This window comes from Sorex araneus, chromosome 6 (assembly GCF_027595985.1).
Source record: "Sorex araneus isolate mSorAra2 chromosome 6, mSorAra2.pri, whole genome shotgun sequence".
Taxonomy (NCBI): Eukaryota; Metazoa; Chordata; class Mammalia; order Eulipotyphla; family Soricidae; genus Sorex; species Sorex araneus.
Window position 1 is genome coordinate 75732895 of NC_073307.1, and position 19062 is coordinate 75751956.

General features: G+C 39.8%; 1 protein-coding gene across 1 annotated transcript in view; it reads left to right on the forward strand.

The window, feature by feature from the left end:
- The window catches only part of MYOCD (myocardin), a 108981-nt gene that overhangs the window by 89023 nt on the left and 896 nt on the right, over positions 1-19062 (forward strand). Inside the window, exons 10-13 of the mRNA XM_004603891.2 lie at positions 8345-9283; positions 12653-12796; positions 13824-13952; positions 16771-16828. Of these exons, the coding sequence (XP_004603948.2) occupies positions 8345-9283; positions 12653-12796; positions 13824-13952; positions 16771-16828 (1270 nt within the window). The remainder of the gene's footprint in view (positions 1-8344; positions 9284-12652; positions 12797-13823; positions 13953-16770; positions 16829-19062) is intronic.

The following is a 19062-nucleotide window of genomic DNA, read 5'->3' on the forward strand; positions in this document are numbered from 1 at the left end:
AAAAATAAAAACACAAATATTTTAAAGATCTTGATAAGTATTTAGCAATTTCCATTCTAACATTTATACAGTCTGTTTTCAGAGTAACATGAGTTTTGTTTCGTTGCCACATTTTAGTTTTTTTATTTAGTTTGGGAGTTGGTCATTGAGTGGGTACTTGTGGCCTAGTCCTAGCTGCATATTCAGGAGTGACTCTGCTGTGGTGCATGTCTTCGAGACACAAACCGAGTTGGCCACCAGTGAGGCAGGGCCTTCATTCCTGGGCACTCTCCAGACTAAAAGCAATGTGTTCAAGAAACACTTCTTGATATATAGGAAAATTTTTTATCCCCAACTAATTTTTGTCCCCAGTCAGTGCTTGATATTTAAGCACTGATTGTTTTTGTTTCTGTTTGGGGAAGGGGGTGTCTGCTGTTTGTTTTTATTTTTTAAATTTATGTATTTTTTGGTTTACAATAGTAACCATTTCTCATGGACATAATTCCAACACCACACCATTAAACTTCTTTTTTTTTTTTTTAATTAAGGCATTTTGTTTCACAACACTATTAACATGAATGTTTCGGGAATACGATGTGAAGTTATACTTCTTTTACATTTTTTTTTTTTTTTTTTTTGCTTTTTGGGTCACACCTGGTGATGTACAAGAGTTCCTCCTGGCTTTGCACGCAGGAATTACTCCTGGTGGTGCTCAGAGGACCATATCAGGGAACCATATGGGATGCTGGGAATCGAACCCGGGGGCCTGCCTTGTGCAAGGTAAACGCCCTATGTACTGTGCTATCACTCCAGCCCCAAGTTATACTTCTTAAGCAAGAATGCACACACTGGATCAAAGAATCATCAGTGAATTGTCTTGGTAAAACGCATGTCCTCTCTTGCTCCACGGGGAGAAGGAGCGGCATATCTGGATGCTCAGGAATTACTCCTGGCTTTGTGTTCAGGGATGACTCCTGGACTGCTCAGGGGACCAGATGAGGTACCAGGGATTAAACCAGGGTTGGCCACATGCAAGAAAAGGACCTAACCCCTGTACTCTCTCCAGTGCCCTTTGCTGCTATTTCAGTAATGCAAAGTATTCATATTAATTTCTCCATCAATTTTATGAATATAAAATTTTAAATATTGATTTTATTGGCATTTCCTTGTTTATAATTTATGCATAGTACTTACTCCTATGTTATTTCATTGTTTTTAATTCTCTTGTCTATTTTAATTTTTAAGAAGTTGTTTATAATAGAATTTTAAGCATTTCGTGTTTCCACCTGTAATCCCACCACCCTGTGACACCATCCCTGCACCTATAAACACAGTTCTCTCCCACAACCCAACCTGGATACCTGACACATACATATTTAAATTATTGTAGTTTGGATCCCATGGTTTCAGTTGTATTGGCCTTAATTGTTTAAATGTTTACAGGCACTTTGCCTCTGCACCATAGAAAAGCACCATAGAAAAGCCAGAAACCCCTGGCTCTAGTCCTTATTTTGCTTCCAGGCCACCTTTATTGCTTCCCTGTTCATTTATCACCTTCCTTAACCCATCTTTTATTTATTTTTTTAAATTTATTTATTAGTGAGTCACAGTGAGGGTACAGTTACAGATTTATACATTTTCGTGCTCATGTTTCCCTCATACAAAGTTCGAGAACCCATCCCTTCACCAGTGCCCATTCTCCACCACAAATAAACCCAGCATCCCTCCCACCCACCCAATCCCATCTCCCCCCACCCTCCCCTGCCACTGTGGCAGGGTATTCCCTTTTGTTCTCTCTCTCTAATTAGGTGTTGTGGTTTACAATAAAGGTGTTGAGTGGCCATTGTGTTCAGTCTCTAGTCTACATTCAGCATACTTCCCCCTTCCCCCTTGTGGCCTCCAACCACATTTTGCTTGGTGTTCCCTTCTCTATCTGAGCTGCCTTTTTCCCAGAATGTGAGACCAGCTTCCAAGCCATGGAGTCAACCTCCTGGTACTTATTTCTACTATTCTTGCGTGTTAGTCTCCTACTCTGTTATTCTATATTCCACATATGAGTGCAATCTTTCTATGTCTGTCTCTCTCTTTCTGACTCATTTCACTTACCATGCTGATCTGCTTATATGCAAAATTCATGACCCCCTTTTTGCTAACTGCTGCATAGTATTCCATTGTATAGATGTACCAAAGTTTCTTCAACCAGTCATCTGTTCTAGGGCACTCGGGTTTGTTCCAGATTCTGGCTATTGTAAACAGTGCTGCGATGAACATATAAGTGCAGATGTCATTTCGACTATACTTTTTTGCTTCTCTGTTAACCCACCTTTTATACCTTCTATTCCTTTAACATGCTATTCTATATACACAGAGTAGTGATAACATTCAGTATTTATCCTTCTTCTGGCCCTCTTCACTTAGCATATCCTCAAGTTACAGCAATTTGCATGATTCCATCACTCATTAGAGCTTCATACTATTTTATGTATATATACCATATCTTCATTATACACTCTTTGTTGTTAGACAGCTGTGTTTTGCTGTTCTTTCAGATGCTTTCTACTGCTTTAAGCTCCTTGTTTCAATTTTTGACCTTGTCCATTCTGCTGGTCAGACCCTCCATTGTATTTCTTTTGTTTTGTTACTAGATAATTTCTTAAGCTCTATTATATATTATTAGAAATGCCTTCTACTTCATGTATCTTTGTTGTAGTCTTCCATTGATTGCCCTATTACACAGATATCATTAGGACTTTTGCTTTGAAGTTTTCTTCAGATACAGTTCTATTGTATTAGAAAGTCTTTCCAGACTGTTCAGACTTGATCTAGTAGATGCCTCCTTAAGAGGTCCAGATTAGGAACCAAAACTTCAAACTCTCTACTCTCTGACACCAGAGCAGTTGGCTAGGAAATTCATTCCAGATTTAATTTAAGAAGTTAGAGCCTCTGTTTCTTGAGGACAGAGTATACAGTTAGAGTTTGGCTGTTTTGCTGATCAAGAGTCTGTAGGGGGACAAAGCAGACAATAGGACTCCCTTGCTAGTTGATTATGACTTGGTAGACTTGGTACTTCCTGATTAGGTGTTCATTTTTGCTTGCTATCAGTCAGATGTGGTCTAACAATGCCATGTGAGTTTGTATGCTGGGAAAAACACTCATAAAAATTGTCTTTAACAAAAAATGAGTGTTGAAACTAGGGAAAGGGATGTACATGATAGCCTTTCAGTATCTGCATTGAAAAGAAGAAGAAGAAGAAGAAGAAGAAGAAGAAGAAGAAGAAGAAGAAGAAGAAGAAGAAGAAGAAGAAGAAGAAGAAGAAGAAGAAGAAGAAGAAGAAGAAGAAGGAGAAGGAGAAGGAGAAGGAGAAGGAGAAGGAGAAGGAGAGAAGAAGAGAAGAAGAAGAAGAAGAAGAAGAAGAAGAAGAAGAAGAAGAAGAAGAAGAGAAGGAGAGAAGAAGAAAGGAAGGAGGAAAGAAGAAATAGAAGGAAGAAGAAAAGAAGTGCCTGCCATAGAGGTGGCATTTGGGACATGCAGAGAGAAACTGAGGACATCGGTGGTGGAAAATGTACACTGGTGAAGGGATGGGTGTTGGAACATGATTTGATTGAAATCCAATCATGAACAACTTTGTAACTGTGTATCTTACTGTGATTCTATTTTTAAAATTTATAAAATAAAAAATCATCTTTCAGTTCTCAGCTTCAAAATATCTTAGACATGTCTTTCAGCATACATCTTAGAAATATCCTTTCCAGTGCAGCTTATTACTCTGATGGGATTTCTTTTTTGGTGAATTTGTTTCTCTTGTCTCCAGTGCATCTGCATGCTTTTTTTGGTATCTTTGCTATGTAGAAGCTTTGCTTATCAGGGTTTTACATCAGTTTTTGTGTAAACTGACTTGAGTTTGGTATAAACTTGTGATCTTTACAGGTGGTATACTCATGTTCTCCTTGTTCTGTCATTTTCTTGTGTGCTATTTTTTTCAGTTTGTTTAATTTTTTGTTTGCTTGTTTGTTTGTTTTGCCATTAGGCCCAGTATTTTTCAGATCTTATTCCTGGCTATTTTCTTAGGGATCACTGCTAGTTGTGCTCAGGGAACCACGTGTGTAACAAGGGATAGAACCAGGGTTGGCTGCATGCAAGGCAAATGCCTCAACCCCTGTATTATTTCTCTGGCTTTTCTTTTTATTTCTTTTTATTTTTAAAGCATACTTAAATCATATTAATCTTTTATAATTTGTTCTGTAATTACTTTCTATCTAGATTGTTATTTGAATTTTCTTTTAAAAATTTCTTACTTTCAAAAAGAATTTCTTACTTTTATAGATTTTTAGTATTTGTTGTCAATGTTTTTATGTCTACTTTCTTTTCTATTATGCTCAAAATTTAATTCCCTGCAGATTATCAGGGTAATATTGTCCAATATATTCATCTAGTTGCATTTTAGAATCATAAATATTTAAATATTCAGCATATTTCCATTTAATGACAAAAGTAACAAAAGTATATGGAATATTAAGAAAAAAACAGATGGAAACAATTGATGCCAACCATAACAAACCCTTGGTTTTTTAATTCAAAACTTATTAACAAACAGTGGGGGAAATGTGGGTTGAATGAAAATCACCAGTGGTGGTACAAGGACATTAGTGGAGTGTCATGGGCCTTTAATGATGTTTGAGTGCAGTAACTTTATGCTTCAGTACCATAAACTTTAACAATTAGTAGCCATAATTACTAAACTATATATATATATATATGTATTTAAAGTTTAGCACACATGTCACAAAACTTATTAGACCAATTACACGCCCCCTTCCCAGTCCCCACACCGGGCATTCTGCCTTCTTGAATCAAGCAGCAAATGTTCTTCCATTGCATTGAAGGCTACGGCTGCACTCCTGGTCACCTCCACTTCTGAGGAGGGCCAGGTGCCACTTGGTGAAATATTTGTTTAGCATGAATTTACTCCTCCACCCAGATTTCCCATGTCCCAGTAGGTAGGCGGTCACACCCAGGGACTGCCCCCGGCGCCTTGTAATCCTGTCAACGGCCAGCATCCAGAGACTTCAAAGCCAGGTCCCGGAAGCGCTCGCCGCAAAGCGGCTACGCAACATCTTATAGTGTACTTCTCCATCTGGGAGAACCTGGCAAACTACTGGGAGTTTCCTGCCCACATGGGAGAACCTGGCAAGGTCCCCATGGTGTATTAATATGCCAAAACCAGTAACAACCTGGGTCTTGTTCCTCTGACCCTGAACGAGCCTCCAGTACAACACCGTTGGAAGGACGAGTAGAGAGAGGCTTCTAAAATCTCAGGGCTTGGATGAATAGAGAGGTTACTGAGACCGCTCGAGAAATTCGGCAATCAACGGGATGATGATGATGATGATGATAAATTTATTCAAACAACTTAACCTGCAAGCAAATATTAAATATGTACAAACATATATTCATATAATTTTTAGAAAAACAGAAGTAAGCAAGCTTTTACATGTAGTAACACACCATAAATTGTTTGTTATTATATATAATCAACAAATACAGCACCAATTTGGGGGTTATTACAAATACAACATCAATTTTAATGGATCTAAAATAGTCTATCTTTGTTTGCATGTATTATAATTTAACCTTCATATTTTAGGTATTTGTCTTATAATTTATGAATATTATTTTTAAATACAAAGATAAGATAATTACATTTGATACAACACAGTAATAATAGTAAACCCTTACACTGCACTAGCTATGTGCCAAGCACCACTGTAAGTGCTTTTAAAATGGTAAGCCACTTAACCCCTACAAAAAATCCATACAGTATTTATTTTATCTCCATTTTATTGAGACAAACTGATGCGTAGAGTGATCACTGAACTAGTAAGAGCCAGGATTTTAATTGATGGCCTTATTTCTGCATATACTAGACCTCAGTATGAATATAGGACTATATTATAGCTCATTGTTAAATTTAGGAAATAAATGTTAAGTGGAATCATGCTTCCCAGACACTGCTGGAGAGACTAGTAGCATCAGCAATATCCCCTGGAAACTCTGGAAATAAGTATAGTCAGTTGGCACTGCACAGCTGCAGAGTAAGGACTCCAGGCGGAGGGCCCACCAGCGGTGCTTGATGAAACATCCAGGGTGTTGGGTCTCATAGAGGCATGAGAACCACTAACAAAGCTTGATCGGAAGATCTCACCCAAGAAGCAGGAAGCCGGTTTGGGGGTGACTGCTGGAGAAGAAATGTTTAAACACAGATGATTTCATCACCATGAATTATAGTTTTTCATAATTGGGCTTCAGGCACACAAAATTTGGAACACTAATCCCTTCACGAGTGTCCACTTCCCTTACCGAGTCCCAGTTTCCTTCCCACTTAACAGGGACATGATCAGGGGGAGGGGATGGATATGAGGCTTAGGCTTAGTGACTCTGAGGCTCCTTTGAGATCTACATGTCTGTGATTCTTGAGCAGTGAAAGCGTAATGTATGACAAATCATAGAAACACTAAGACTGTGCCAGAACATATCATTAAGTATAGAAACAGCCTGTGTTGGAGAGGGTGTGGAACTCTCATCCACTGTTGGTGGGAACATCCAATTTAGCCTTTATGGAAAGCAATATGGAGATATATATTTTAAAAACAGGACTAGAACTACTGGATGACCCAATTATATCTATTCTTCAAAACAGTAAAACATTATTTTTAAAGGATATATGCACACCTATGTTCATTGCCACACTCAGTACAATCGCTGAGATATGGAAACCACCCAAATGCTGACTACAGATAAATGTTGATCAAGAAGTTGTGATCTATATACACAATGGAATATTATGCAGCTCTAAGAGAGCACAGACTCATGTAATTTGCAGCAATATGGGTGGCACTAGACTGACTGTAGTCAGTGAGAAGGAAAGGGATAAATACAAAATGACCTCTCTCAGAGGTTGACTTAATGATTCACAGCAAGGTGGCAACAAAGTGGCAAAGGCAACATGATAGGATAGCTGATCCACAGAATTAAGTGGTATTGGGGCATTGGAAGGGAAGGACATTGGGGTCCTTGGGGGTGAGAGGTGGGTACACTGGCGATGGTTGTGGCTTTGGGATTATGTTTAACAGTGTTGTAAACCACAGAATCTCAATAAATAATTTCTTTTGGTTGTAGCCATACCCGGGGGTGCTTGGGGTACACTTGTGGCTCTCAGCTCAGAGATCACTCCTGAGAGGCTCGAGGGACCAGATATGGTGCTGGGGAGAGAACCTGGGTCAGCTGCATGCAAGGCGAGCGCCTTAAACTCTGTACTATTTCTCTGTCCTTAATGAAAATATTTTAATGTATTTATGTTCCCTTCCAGTTACAGTTTAAAAGGAGAATGCCTAGATCACTCTTGGTCCCAAAGTATAGGGAGGAGAAAACAGACCAAACTGGGGCTTGGAGGCAGGGAGATGAGACAAGTGATAACCATCAGACTCGAGGACCAAAGCTCACTGGTGGTATTAAGGAATGAGAGAGCTAAACATCCAAGCCACAGAGACAACATTGACATCCTAAGACACAACCTCAATAACCAAACTTTCAAAGGTGCCTGTCAAGATGGAAGACGTGGGAGGAGGGATGGGACACAAACCTGGCAACACCGGTGAAGGAAAGTTGACACTGGTGGCAGGAGGAGTGACAGAACATTGTATGTCTAAGACTCAACTGTGAATATCTTTGAAAAACATGACACTTTAATAAAATAAAATTTGGATACAAGAAGTAAATTTGATACATTAAATTTAACATTCTATAAATTTTAGATATGCATCATTATATATCAACTACCTATGTTCACTATTTCAGATCCAAGTCTTTCACCATACTATTAATCCCTCTTAGCCAATATGTGCACCTCATTTCCTCCTTCACATTCTGATAACAAATTAGTCTTAAAATAACATATATATGTTAGAGTGCCCAGTTCTATTTTCTTGTAAATTTTTTGTTTGTGTTGGCTCCATCTCTGTGCTCAAAGATAACACTTGGCTGGACTCAGAGGACCATTTGGGATGCTGGGGGTCAAACCTGGGATGGCTGAGTGCCAGGCAATCTCCCTGCCCACTGTACTAGAACACTGTCCCTTCCTGCACAAAGGTATTAAAGAAAAAACTTTAGGTAAGAGTAATAGTATAGGAGGGAGGGCGATCCCTGACACTGTATACGGTGCTCTGAAGACCACCAGGAGTGTGCGCTTCTGGGTGCAGAGCCAGGAGTAAGTCCTGAATACCAGTGGGTGTGGCAAGGTGCCCTCCCCTCTAATCCCCAGAAAATATTGTCATTAGACATCACATTAATAGCTCTCTGTTTTCTTTAGGTCTCCGAGTTAAGACAGCAACTTAGAATCCGAGGTTTGCCAGTGTCAGGAACCAAGACAGCACTCATGGACCGACTCCGGCCCTTTCAGGACTATTCTGGGAGCCCCATGCCTAACTTCAGTGACATAACGACCGTCACCTTTCCTGCTACACCCCCCAGTGCACGACCCAGCTACCAGCCCTCCCCTTCAACAAGTGCCCTACCCAACAGCTTCTATCACTTTGGCAGTACTAGCTCGAGCCCCCCCATCTCGCCAGCCTCATCTGACCTGTCAGTGACTGGGTCCCTGCCCGATACCTTTAATGATGCGTCTCCCTCCTTTGGCCTGCACCCATCCCCAGTTCATGTCTGCACTGAGGAGAGCCTCATGAGCAGCCTGAATGGTGGTTCTATCCCTTCTGAACTGGACGGACTGGACTCTGAGAAGGACAAGATGCTGGTGGAGAAGCAGAAGGTGATAAATGAGCTCACCTGGAAGCTGCAGCAAGAGCAGAAGCAGGTGGAGGAACTGAGGATGCAGCTGCAGAAGCAGAAAAGGAGTAACTGTTCTGAGAAGAAGCCACTGCCTTTCTTGGCTGCTCCCATTAAACAGGAAGATGCCGTCTCCAGCTGCCCTTTTGCATCCCAACAAATATCTGTGAAAAGACAAAGCAATGGTCCAGAGGGCCAACCTCCCATTTGTGATGCTGCTCAACTCCTACCCCTCGGGAACAGTCATTTTGTGGAGTCCTCAGGTCAAACAAATGTACTTTCTTCCACATTTCTCAGCCCACAGTGCTCCCCTCAGCATTCACCACTTCAGGCTGTGAAAAGCCCCCAGCATATCAGTTTGCCCCCTTCACCAAACAATCATTACTTCCTGGCCTCATCTTCGGGAACACAAGGGGATGACCAGAGGGTCTCTTCACCTGTCAGCAGCCAGGTGTGTACTGCACAGGTAAGAACTCCTTTCCCTATGCTTCATTTCTTTTTCTGGAAGTGGGATATTTATGACATTTTAATTGTTGCTGAAAAGAGCTTCCCAAAACTCCAAGTCCCAGACACCATAACTTCCAGATCTTCACAATAGACTACTTCTCTGAGAAAGGATTGAAAAATATGTTGTGTAGAGGGCTAGACAGCTGTGGAGTTTATTAATTAGTTAATTTTTACTTTGAGGATTCATGCCAAAGTGTGCTTTTCTAAGCAGCCACAAATAAATTGTAAATTAATATACATGTCTATATTCCAATAAAAGTTTATCTACAAATATCTGCTGTAACTCAAACTTGAATAATAAGGAGTGGATTCCCAATCCCTTTACTTTTAGGACACCTTGGCATAAAATCTACCACAGATCAAACAGAATTATTCAAGAGGGAAAAAGAGCTAGTAACCTAACTTTGCCATGCTCTCCCTTAAATGGCCTGCAAAATGCAAATATTTACTGAGCACCTACTGAGCACTGATATCTACTGAGTTCTACAGGGATTTATGCTTAAATAGAAAAAAGTATCAAAAACAATATTATTATAAAGAGACAGTATCATTGTCGTAGCACTGTCATCCCACTGTTCATCGATTTGCTCGAGCGGGCATCAGTAACATCTCCATTGTGAGACTTGTTACTGTTTTTGGCATATCGAATATGCCATGGGGAGCTTGCCAGGATCTGCAGTGCGGGCGAGATACTCTCGGTAGCTTGCTGGGCTCTCTGAGAGGGACGAAAGAATTGAATCCGAGTGAGCCACGTGCAAGGCAAATGCCCTACCCGCTGTGGTACTGCTCCAGTAAACAAAGTAAATATGTATTCACTGTATTTGAAGATAATATATCTCCTAGAGAAAAATGGGGAGATTGAGAGGTTTAAACCTTGCCAAAAACATTTGACAAGGAAACTTTGAAGGAGGTAAAGGAGAAACTTTGTGAATATTTGGTGTCAAGACATTACAGGCAAAGGAAAAGTCTAAAGGTTTCATACGTGCCGAACATTCACAGATCAGAGAGAAGATGGATATGGCTGGCACAGAGCAGAGCAGAGCTGTAAGCGATCACGTAGTGGATAGTTCAGAAACTAGGTCGAGGTAACCATTAAAGTCTATCCTTTTTTTTTGATGAAACAGAATTATTAAAAATGTCTATGTAAGTCTGAGTAAAAAATTACACTTATGAAAATGTTCTTAGATATATATGATTAGAAAGGAAATGGGAAAAATATTTACATTCATTGGATAAATATCTGTCATGTGCCAAGTAGTAAGAGGCCTGTAAATGAGTGATGCCATTAATTGCCAATAACTTATAAGGCTCCAAATTATTATTCTTTTTTTCCTTGTCTTAAAATTTTAATTATCATGGTTTACAAAGTTATCCATGGTTGAGATTTAGACATACCATGTCTCAGTACCAACCCTACTGCCTGTGTCAGCTTCCCTCAGGCTAAGTTCCCAGGTTTCCCCACACCCACCCCACACCCCCAGTTTGCCACCTCAACAGGCAATTTTTAAGCTTGGTTGTTGAAGTTTGGCAATCCTGTTTTTGTGTTGCTGACTGTGGTTTGGATATTTAGCTGTACCACCCCTAGGCACTGTGATTTACAGTATTGATGATGACGAGGTTTCTGCAGACATATCCCAGCACTACACTCTCCCCAGCGCCAGCTTCCCTCCACGCATCTTAGTGCTAAGTCTCCCTGTCCTCCTCCCCCTCCCCCTACAGCAATATGCTTCTTACTAAACCAGTTATCCGTTTGACTTTGAGTATTGATTTTTTTTACTATGTTACTTTATAACTACATATGAGGGAGATGTTTCTGTATCTGTTCCTTTCATTCTGCCCAACTTTGCTCATCAGGAGACTCTCCAGATCCATTCATGTAGCTGCAAATGGCATGATTTCATCTTTTCTTATAGGTCATTGTATATGTACCACAGTTTCTTTATCTCTTCTTGGGCATTCGCTATTTCCAGATTTGGACTATTATGAATAATGATTATTCTTTTTGTTAACCACTGACGAGAACAAGACTTGGGGAGGTTAAATCAATTGAACAGAAGCACATTAACTTATGTATGTTTTTAATTCTAAAGTACTTTGTTTTTCACACTGAACATTTTCCATTCTGAAAATGATTTATTTACAAATACATATCTGCAAACTTTCCAAAACAATACATTCAAATGAATGTCCCGGCCCTGAGTGGGCCCTCCTGTAGGAAGTGGAACTTCAGGAGTTATTATCATAACTGATAACATATACTGGGCATATAAGGTCCTGAATGATGAAAGTAAACACAGTTCTTGGGGCACAGATCCGCACCACTAATATAATGGTGTCAAATAACTGTGTAGAGTGTTTTATGGTTATGGTTTACAAAGAAAACACTCGAAGATTTGACTTTTAAAAAGGATGGAAGAACAACATAGGATAACTTGACTATTATGTGTTTCTGACATTAATGCCAAAGTATTTTAGGAGCCAGATTGATGACAAATAAATGAAGTCAAGGAAGATTTTGAGAAACAGATTTGGCTTAATGGGAAGAGAATTGTTAAAGTATGTTTTAAAAAAAAAAGAGATAAAATGTACAGAACATGCTGAGAACTAGGAGATTTTAATCTTGTAAAAGGAGTGTGTCACTGTTGCTGTCATCCCGTTGCTCATCGATTTGTTTGAGTGGGCACCAGTAATGTCTCTCATTGTGGGACTTATTGTTACTGTTTTTGGCATATCCAATACGCCACGGGTAGCTTGCCAGGCTCTGCCATGCAGACACAATACTCTCGGTAGCTAGCTGGGCTCTCCGAGAGGGACGGAGGAATCAAACCTGGGTCGGCCGCGTGAAAGGGGAACGCCCTACTGCTGTGCTACTCCAGCCCAGTAGTATTTAATTATAGAGTGTTGTAAACACTTATTCTGTCAGAAGTGAAAACACTTCTGAGTATTTGTATATGTGTCTGTATGTATATATATGTATGTATGTGAGTCATTAAAATTTATGAGAAAATCTACCTTTCCAGGTGTTGAAGTGATATTACTGCATGTAGGATGCTTTGTGTTAGATGTGGCCAAGAACAGTTCAATCTTCAGCACCACATATGGTCTCTTACCCTGCCAGGTGTGATCCCTGAGCACAGAGTAAAGAGTGATCCCTGCGCATCGTGGGGTGTGATCCCCAAACAGATCTTTCTTCCATTTTGAGAATTGTGTAATAAAATTCAGAGATAGTGGGAAATATAAGACACCAGGATAGGAACTCATAATCTCAACAAAGGCTATTCAAATATGTCGTGTGACCATTTGCTTCATGTCATATTTCCTTCTACAGAATTCGGTGGCACATGAGAGTCATCCTCCAAGTTTCTCTCCCCAGCCTTCTAGTCTCAACTCCCCTTTCTCTGGAGTCCAGGCAGATAGCTGTTACAGTTCTGGGGGAAATCCTTGTCCTAAAAGCCCTGGCGTACCACAAAAGGTAAGAATCTTAAAAACTTTAAATTTAGAATAGAGTTTACTTTATTTTTCTGTAGTCCCTTTCTTTTAGGAGTGGGTTCAAATATAGAAATAAATGTCATTTTATATGTTATTTCCAATACAAGTCTCCTTGGAAAGGACTGAAGTGGGTGTGTAAATATGGTAGGAGCTATTCCAAGGAGTCCTTTACTTATGCTGTGAGCCTAGAAATCTGGAGGGCTCTATAGTCATAATATTTTTGTGTAACAGCAAGATACCCTCTTTTAATGGAGGTGAATATTGGAATAGAGGTAAATGGAAAAATAATGCTGCAAAAAGAGGAAGGTGCATGATTCTTAGAAAGGACTGTTGATGTGGAGAATTCGGGAATTATGATGAAATATCTCTAAAGAATATGGAAAAGATGATACTTATCTGTGGGTAGAAAAATCAAGAACAATCTGGAATATAGGAGTTCCATGGCAAAGTGATGATGAGGTGATATGAAGTGACATGAGATGAAAGTGCTACAAGCCACAAGTCAGAGCAGGCACCGTTTGGGCACCAAGACTCTGAACTGGCCCATGTGTGACATAACACAACACTGATTCATTAACGTACGTGCCAGCATTGGCTCAAACACCTTGCAAACAACTGAAATGGTTTATTAGAGAAATTACAGAAATAATTATGGAAATTCTTAGATTAATAGACAAACGCATTGAATTGAACTCTTTTACTTAATTCTTTTTTTACTTAATTCTTTTACTTAATTTTCATCATTTTATTTTTTCAGGAGACAACTCTCACAGGGGAGGGAGATAAAATGAACTCCTGTGATTGAACAGAATTTATTTACATTATTTGATTCGCAAAAAATAAACCTATATTAATATGCAATATTATTAATATAGTGGAGTCATTTTCTAAGCCCCAGATACTCACTTTCCCTTAAGTCAACTTTTCTAAAATCCATTCTATAGTTTCTAAAATATAAGCAGTACCATTTAGATCCATAAATTGATTCTTTCTTTGTATTTTACCCACAGATTACTGGTTTACACACTGCTGATAAGGCAGGGCCAAAGTTTTCAATTCCATCCCCAAGTTTTTCAAAGTCAACTTCAGCAGTTTCAGAGATTACTCAGCCTCCATCCTATGAAGATGCAGTAAAGCAGGTACCATATAATTTGATATTTATAAAATAATAGATTGACTAAATGAACGTTGTTCTATACTATTCAACTTTATGCAACTGGATTCTGACATTGGGTGTATCTGGTGCCTCCCTGTTACACTGGCAAAGTGTCTAGATATTAATTTTAATGGTTTTCCTGTAGTATGAAACCAGAGAAAAAACAGGTTGAGCCAGTGTTCTAGTTGCCTAGATTTATACTGCCAGCTTAACCACTGGTCAAATGGTATTGCCACTAAGGAGCTAGTTTATGAGTACTTGAATTATTGTCCACACACAAGATATATGCTCAAAGATATTAGAACAATTGAGATAAAACTTTTTTTCAGCTCTCTCAAGCAGTGCTTAAGAGGAACCCCTTCCATTTGATTCTTGTTTATTTGTATGGTAGCCACACCCAGTGGTACTCAAGGCTTACTCCTGGTTTTGTGCTCAGGAATCAGTCCTGGTGGGCTCGGGGACCATATGTGGTGTCAGGGATCAAACCTTGGTTGGCTGCTTCCAAGGCAAGTTCCCTGCCTGCTATACTGTTGCCCAATTGAATCTTAGCCAAGTAAACTAGCAATTCCATTCTAGGACCAATGGCTGTTTTCCCCAGACCCCAATCCAGCAGTACTTCAAGGCTTCTAAAGCTGCACCTGATGATATTCTGGGGACCATGTGGTCCCAGGGAACAATGAGAACTATCTGTGGATCCTTTAGGTAATACTTTCTAAAGTATTTCCAACCTTTAAAATTCAGTGATGCACTAATCATCAGGGAGATGCAAATCAAAACAACAATGAGATATCATCTCACACCACAGAGACTAGCACACATCCAAAATAACAAAAGCAACCAGTGTTGGCATGGATGTGGGGAGAAAGAGACTCTCCTCCATTGTTGGTGGGAATGCCAACTGGTCCAGCCTTTTTGGAAAACAATATGGACATTTCTCAGAAAACTAGAAATTGAGCTCCCATTTTATCCAGCAATATAACTTCTGGGAATAAACACACAGCAGAAAAACCGTCTGCACTGATGTTCGTTGCAGCACTATTCACCATAGCCAGAATCTGGAAAAAACCTAAGTGCCCAAGAACAGACAAATGGATAAAGAAACTATGGCACATCTACATAGTGGAATACTATGCAACTGTTAGGAAAAATGAAGTAATAAAATTTGCCTATAAACTGTATCTCACAGTGATTCATTAAAATAAAAAATTTAATAATTTTCCTTTAAATGGATGGACATGGAGAATGTCATGCTGAGTGAAATGAGTCAGAAGGAGAGGAACAGTTATAGAATGACTGCATTCATTTGTGGTATATAATATATACAGTAATATATATGTATATGTAGTAGAAGACAAATATCCATGGCCAGGGAAACATGGGTTAGGAAGACTGGTCAATGATTGGAACCTAACCACAAGTGAGTGTGGGGCTCAGGGTAGGTAAGATAGAGAAGAGACCAGTATGACAATAATACCTGGGAATGATCATGCTGGACAAAAACTGAGAGTTAAAAGTAGGTAAAGGGATATTCTTGATAATGTTTCAGTAACAACATTTCAAACCAAAATGCACAAATGGAGAGAGAGAGAGAGAGAAGAAAAGCACCTGCCATAGAGGCAGGCAGGGACTGAAGGGTGGAGGGTGATGGGACTGAACCTGGGGACATGAGTGCTGGGAAATGTACACTGGTGGAGGGATGGGTGTTGGAATACTGTATGCCTGAAACCAAATCATGAACAATTTTATAAGAGTCTATCTCACAGTGATTCAATTAAAAAGTTTTAAAAAATTCAGTGAGGCTGGGAAAATATTTATAATTTTTGAAGTCAAGTAATAATGGAGATTTTTGGACCCTCTACTTTCTTTTATATTTGTATCACTGTATCACTGTCATCCCATTGTTCATTGATTTACTCAAGTGGGCTCCAGTAACATCTCCATTCATCCCAGCCCTGAGGTTTTAGCAGCCTCTCCTTACTAGTCTTTCCCAAGAATTGAAAGGCTTTTTCAGGGTCAGGGGAATGAGACCTGTTATTGTTTCTGTATTTGGCATATCGAATACACCACGGGGAGCTTGCATTAAGAAGCTAAAGAGGGGCTGGAGCAATAGCACAGTGGGTAGGGGCGTTTGCCTTGCACTCGGCCAACCTGGGTTTGATTCCCAGCATCCCATATTGTTCCCTGAGCAGCGCCAGGGGTGATTTCTGAGTGAGAACCCAGGAGTAACCCCTGTGCATCTCTGGGTATGACCCAGAAAGCAAAAAATAAGCTAAAGAGAGTTCAGAAGCACATTCTGTGAATATAGGAGACCCGCATTCAATCCACAGCACTGCATTGTCCCTGGAGTACTTCCAGGAGCAACTCCTGACCACAGAGCTGGAGAGTAGCCACTGAGCACTACTGAATATGAAAAAAGAATTAGAAAAATAATTTATGATTTAAATCTCCAATGATCCAATCTCAGATAATCACATAGTCTTTTGTAAGTGCTCAACTCAAGCGTAACAACATCTAATAGCTCATAATCAACCTGTAGTTAGAGTTCATTTGGCTAGAAATTGTTTTAGGGGTCAGAGTCATAAAGCTGTGTAACAATATTTAAGTACTTATTTCCACTAAAGTGGGAACTCTAAATGGTTTAGCTAGTAAATTTTTGTTGTAATTTTTTTACTATGATTTAAAATCATACCTTAACCAAGCCTAGTCAGTCCAAAAACCTGTTGTGCTACCTTTAATGATTTCCAAGTGGAGTGATATCCACCTTCTAACTGCTCTGTTTGCTTTTGGTTAACTTGTAATAGCAAATTACTCGGAGTCAGCAGATGGATGAACTCCTGGATGTCCTCATTGAAAGTGGAGGTAAGACTATTTTATGATTATCTATTCTGCATGTGTTTTAGGAAGTTAATTCCTTGTAAATAGGAGTTCTTATAAGTGCGACCCAAATCCATCCAATGTAGAGCATAGCTTTATCTGAGTATCCTATCCATGCTTGAAGCAGTAAAAGGTGGTGCAGTTCAGCACCCCTAGAGTTCCCCAAATCAAACCAGTTTGCAGAATCATCAGCTATCTGCTATACTTCCTTTCTTACCTTTAGCCAAATTCTCCTTCCTGATAATCCCTGTGTTTCAAGGCATCATTCAGATGTTTTTCTACATAGGCTCCCCAGTGGCTTCCCAGGTGTACATTATTATAGCACCTGAATGTGTGGCAGTTAGTAGACACTGTCATTTTCATAGTTTACCTCAAAGAATAGCTTGTGCAAGACACTCACAACTACAAATTCTTGGTTACTCACCAGTGGTGTTCAGATTCAGTGCTATATGAAGGATCAAACACTTGCAAGCACCAAATTCCTGAACATTACACACATCCACTCAAACTTGGACTTGGAAGGAGATGGGTTATATTGGTGGAAATAAAGGGATGCTCATGAAGTGACTGGTGTTAGAACATGCTATACCTGATACTCAACCATGAATACCTAAAACTTTGTAATTCACAGTAATTCAATAAACAATAAGAATAAGAAAAGATGATCATTGTAGGATTGTAACCCAAACATGAAAGCTTGTAACTATCTCACAGTGATTCAATAAAATTTTAAAAATTAAAAAAAATCATTAAAAAAAAAGAATAGGAAAAGAGCTCCCCAAAGCATGTTATAGGCACAGTTGTTGCACTGGTGATGAAGGAAAGTGAAATTGAGAAGCGACTTATAGACAATAAATAAATAATATGTGGCTTGCTCTTCATGCCCATGTTCTCCCTTAAACATAGATCTCACTAGCTTGACTCTGTTTCTTTGCTTGCTTATTTCCATTCAGGGGAAACCGTGTTCCCTCTTTTTTTTTTGTTTTTTGCTTTTTGGGTCACACCCGGCGACGCTCAGGGGTTACTCCTGGCTCATGCACTCAGGAATCATTCCCGGTGGTGCTCGGGGGACCATATGGGATGCTGGGAATTTAACCCGGGTTGGCTGCGTGCAAGGCAAACACCCTACCCGCTGTGCTATTTTTTTTTTTTTTTTTGCTTTTTGGGTCACACCCCGCGATGCTCAGGGGTTGGTTACTCCTGGCTTTGCACTCAGGAACCACTCCTGGCGGTGCTTGGGGGACCATATGGGATGCCGGGGATCGAACCCGGGTCGGCCGCGTGCAAGGCAAACGCCCTACCCACTGTGCTATTGCTCCAGCCCCCCGTGTTCCCTCTTGATCATGTATTTCTCTTTTTCTCTCCCCTCACATTTTTCTAAATAAGTTTAATAAAAACTATCTTACTTCACAAAGCATAATGAAATAAATAAATTGTGTCATGATTCCAAATAGATGAGAAATTTTTGCTAGAGGGTAACGAGTTGCAAGAATGAGAGAGGACAAGGGCTGGAGTGATAGCACAGCGGGTAGGGCATTTGCCTTGCACGTGGCCAACCCGGGTTCAATTCCCAGCATCTCATATGGTCCCTTGAGCACCGCCAGGAGTAATTCCTGAGTGCAGAGCCAAGAGTGATTCCTGTGCATCGCCAGGTGTGACCCAAAAAGCAAAAAAAAAAAAAAAAAGAATGGGAGAGGACATATCAGGAGTGTAAAATTCTGCTTGAAATTGAGCATTTAGAAGAATGAAGTATTTGGGGGTGACAATGTCTAAGGTGTGTACTTTAGACTATAATAGAGACATTATCATAATTAAAGGGGATGATCAAAGAACAAATAACTTGCTTCCGAGGATGCCAAAGTCACAGAGAAGAACAAGAGTTTAAATGACTAAAGGAGAATAGAGTTTTTGATAGATGAGAAGGGATCAGGAGGTTGAGAGAAACAGAGCTGTAGAACCATCAAAACCACTAAGGGATCAAATAAGAAAGAACAATAACAAGCAGACAGTGGCATTTGGATACCATCCAAAGACTCAACTGACTGAAGTCAACAAGCCTATAGTGAAATTATAATGCAGTGTCAATAGACAGCCAAATGTCAGTGAAGACAAAAGTTAAAATTTGGGGTTTTGTGAGTTTGTAATCACAGAGTGAAATTTTCAGAAAGGTTCTGGGGGGAAAGAAAAGGGAAGAGAACATCTAGAGATAAGATTGAGAG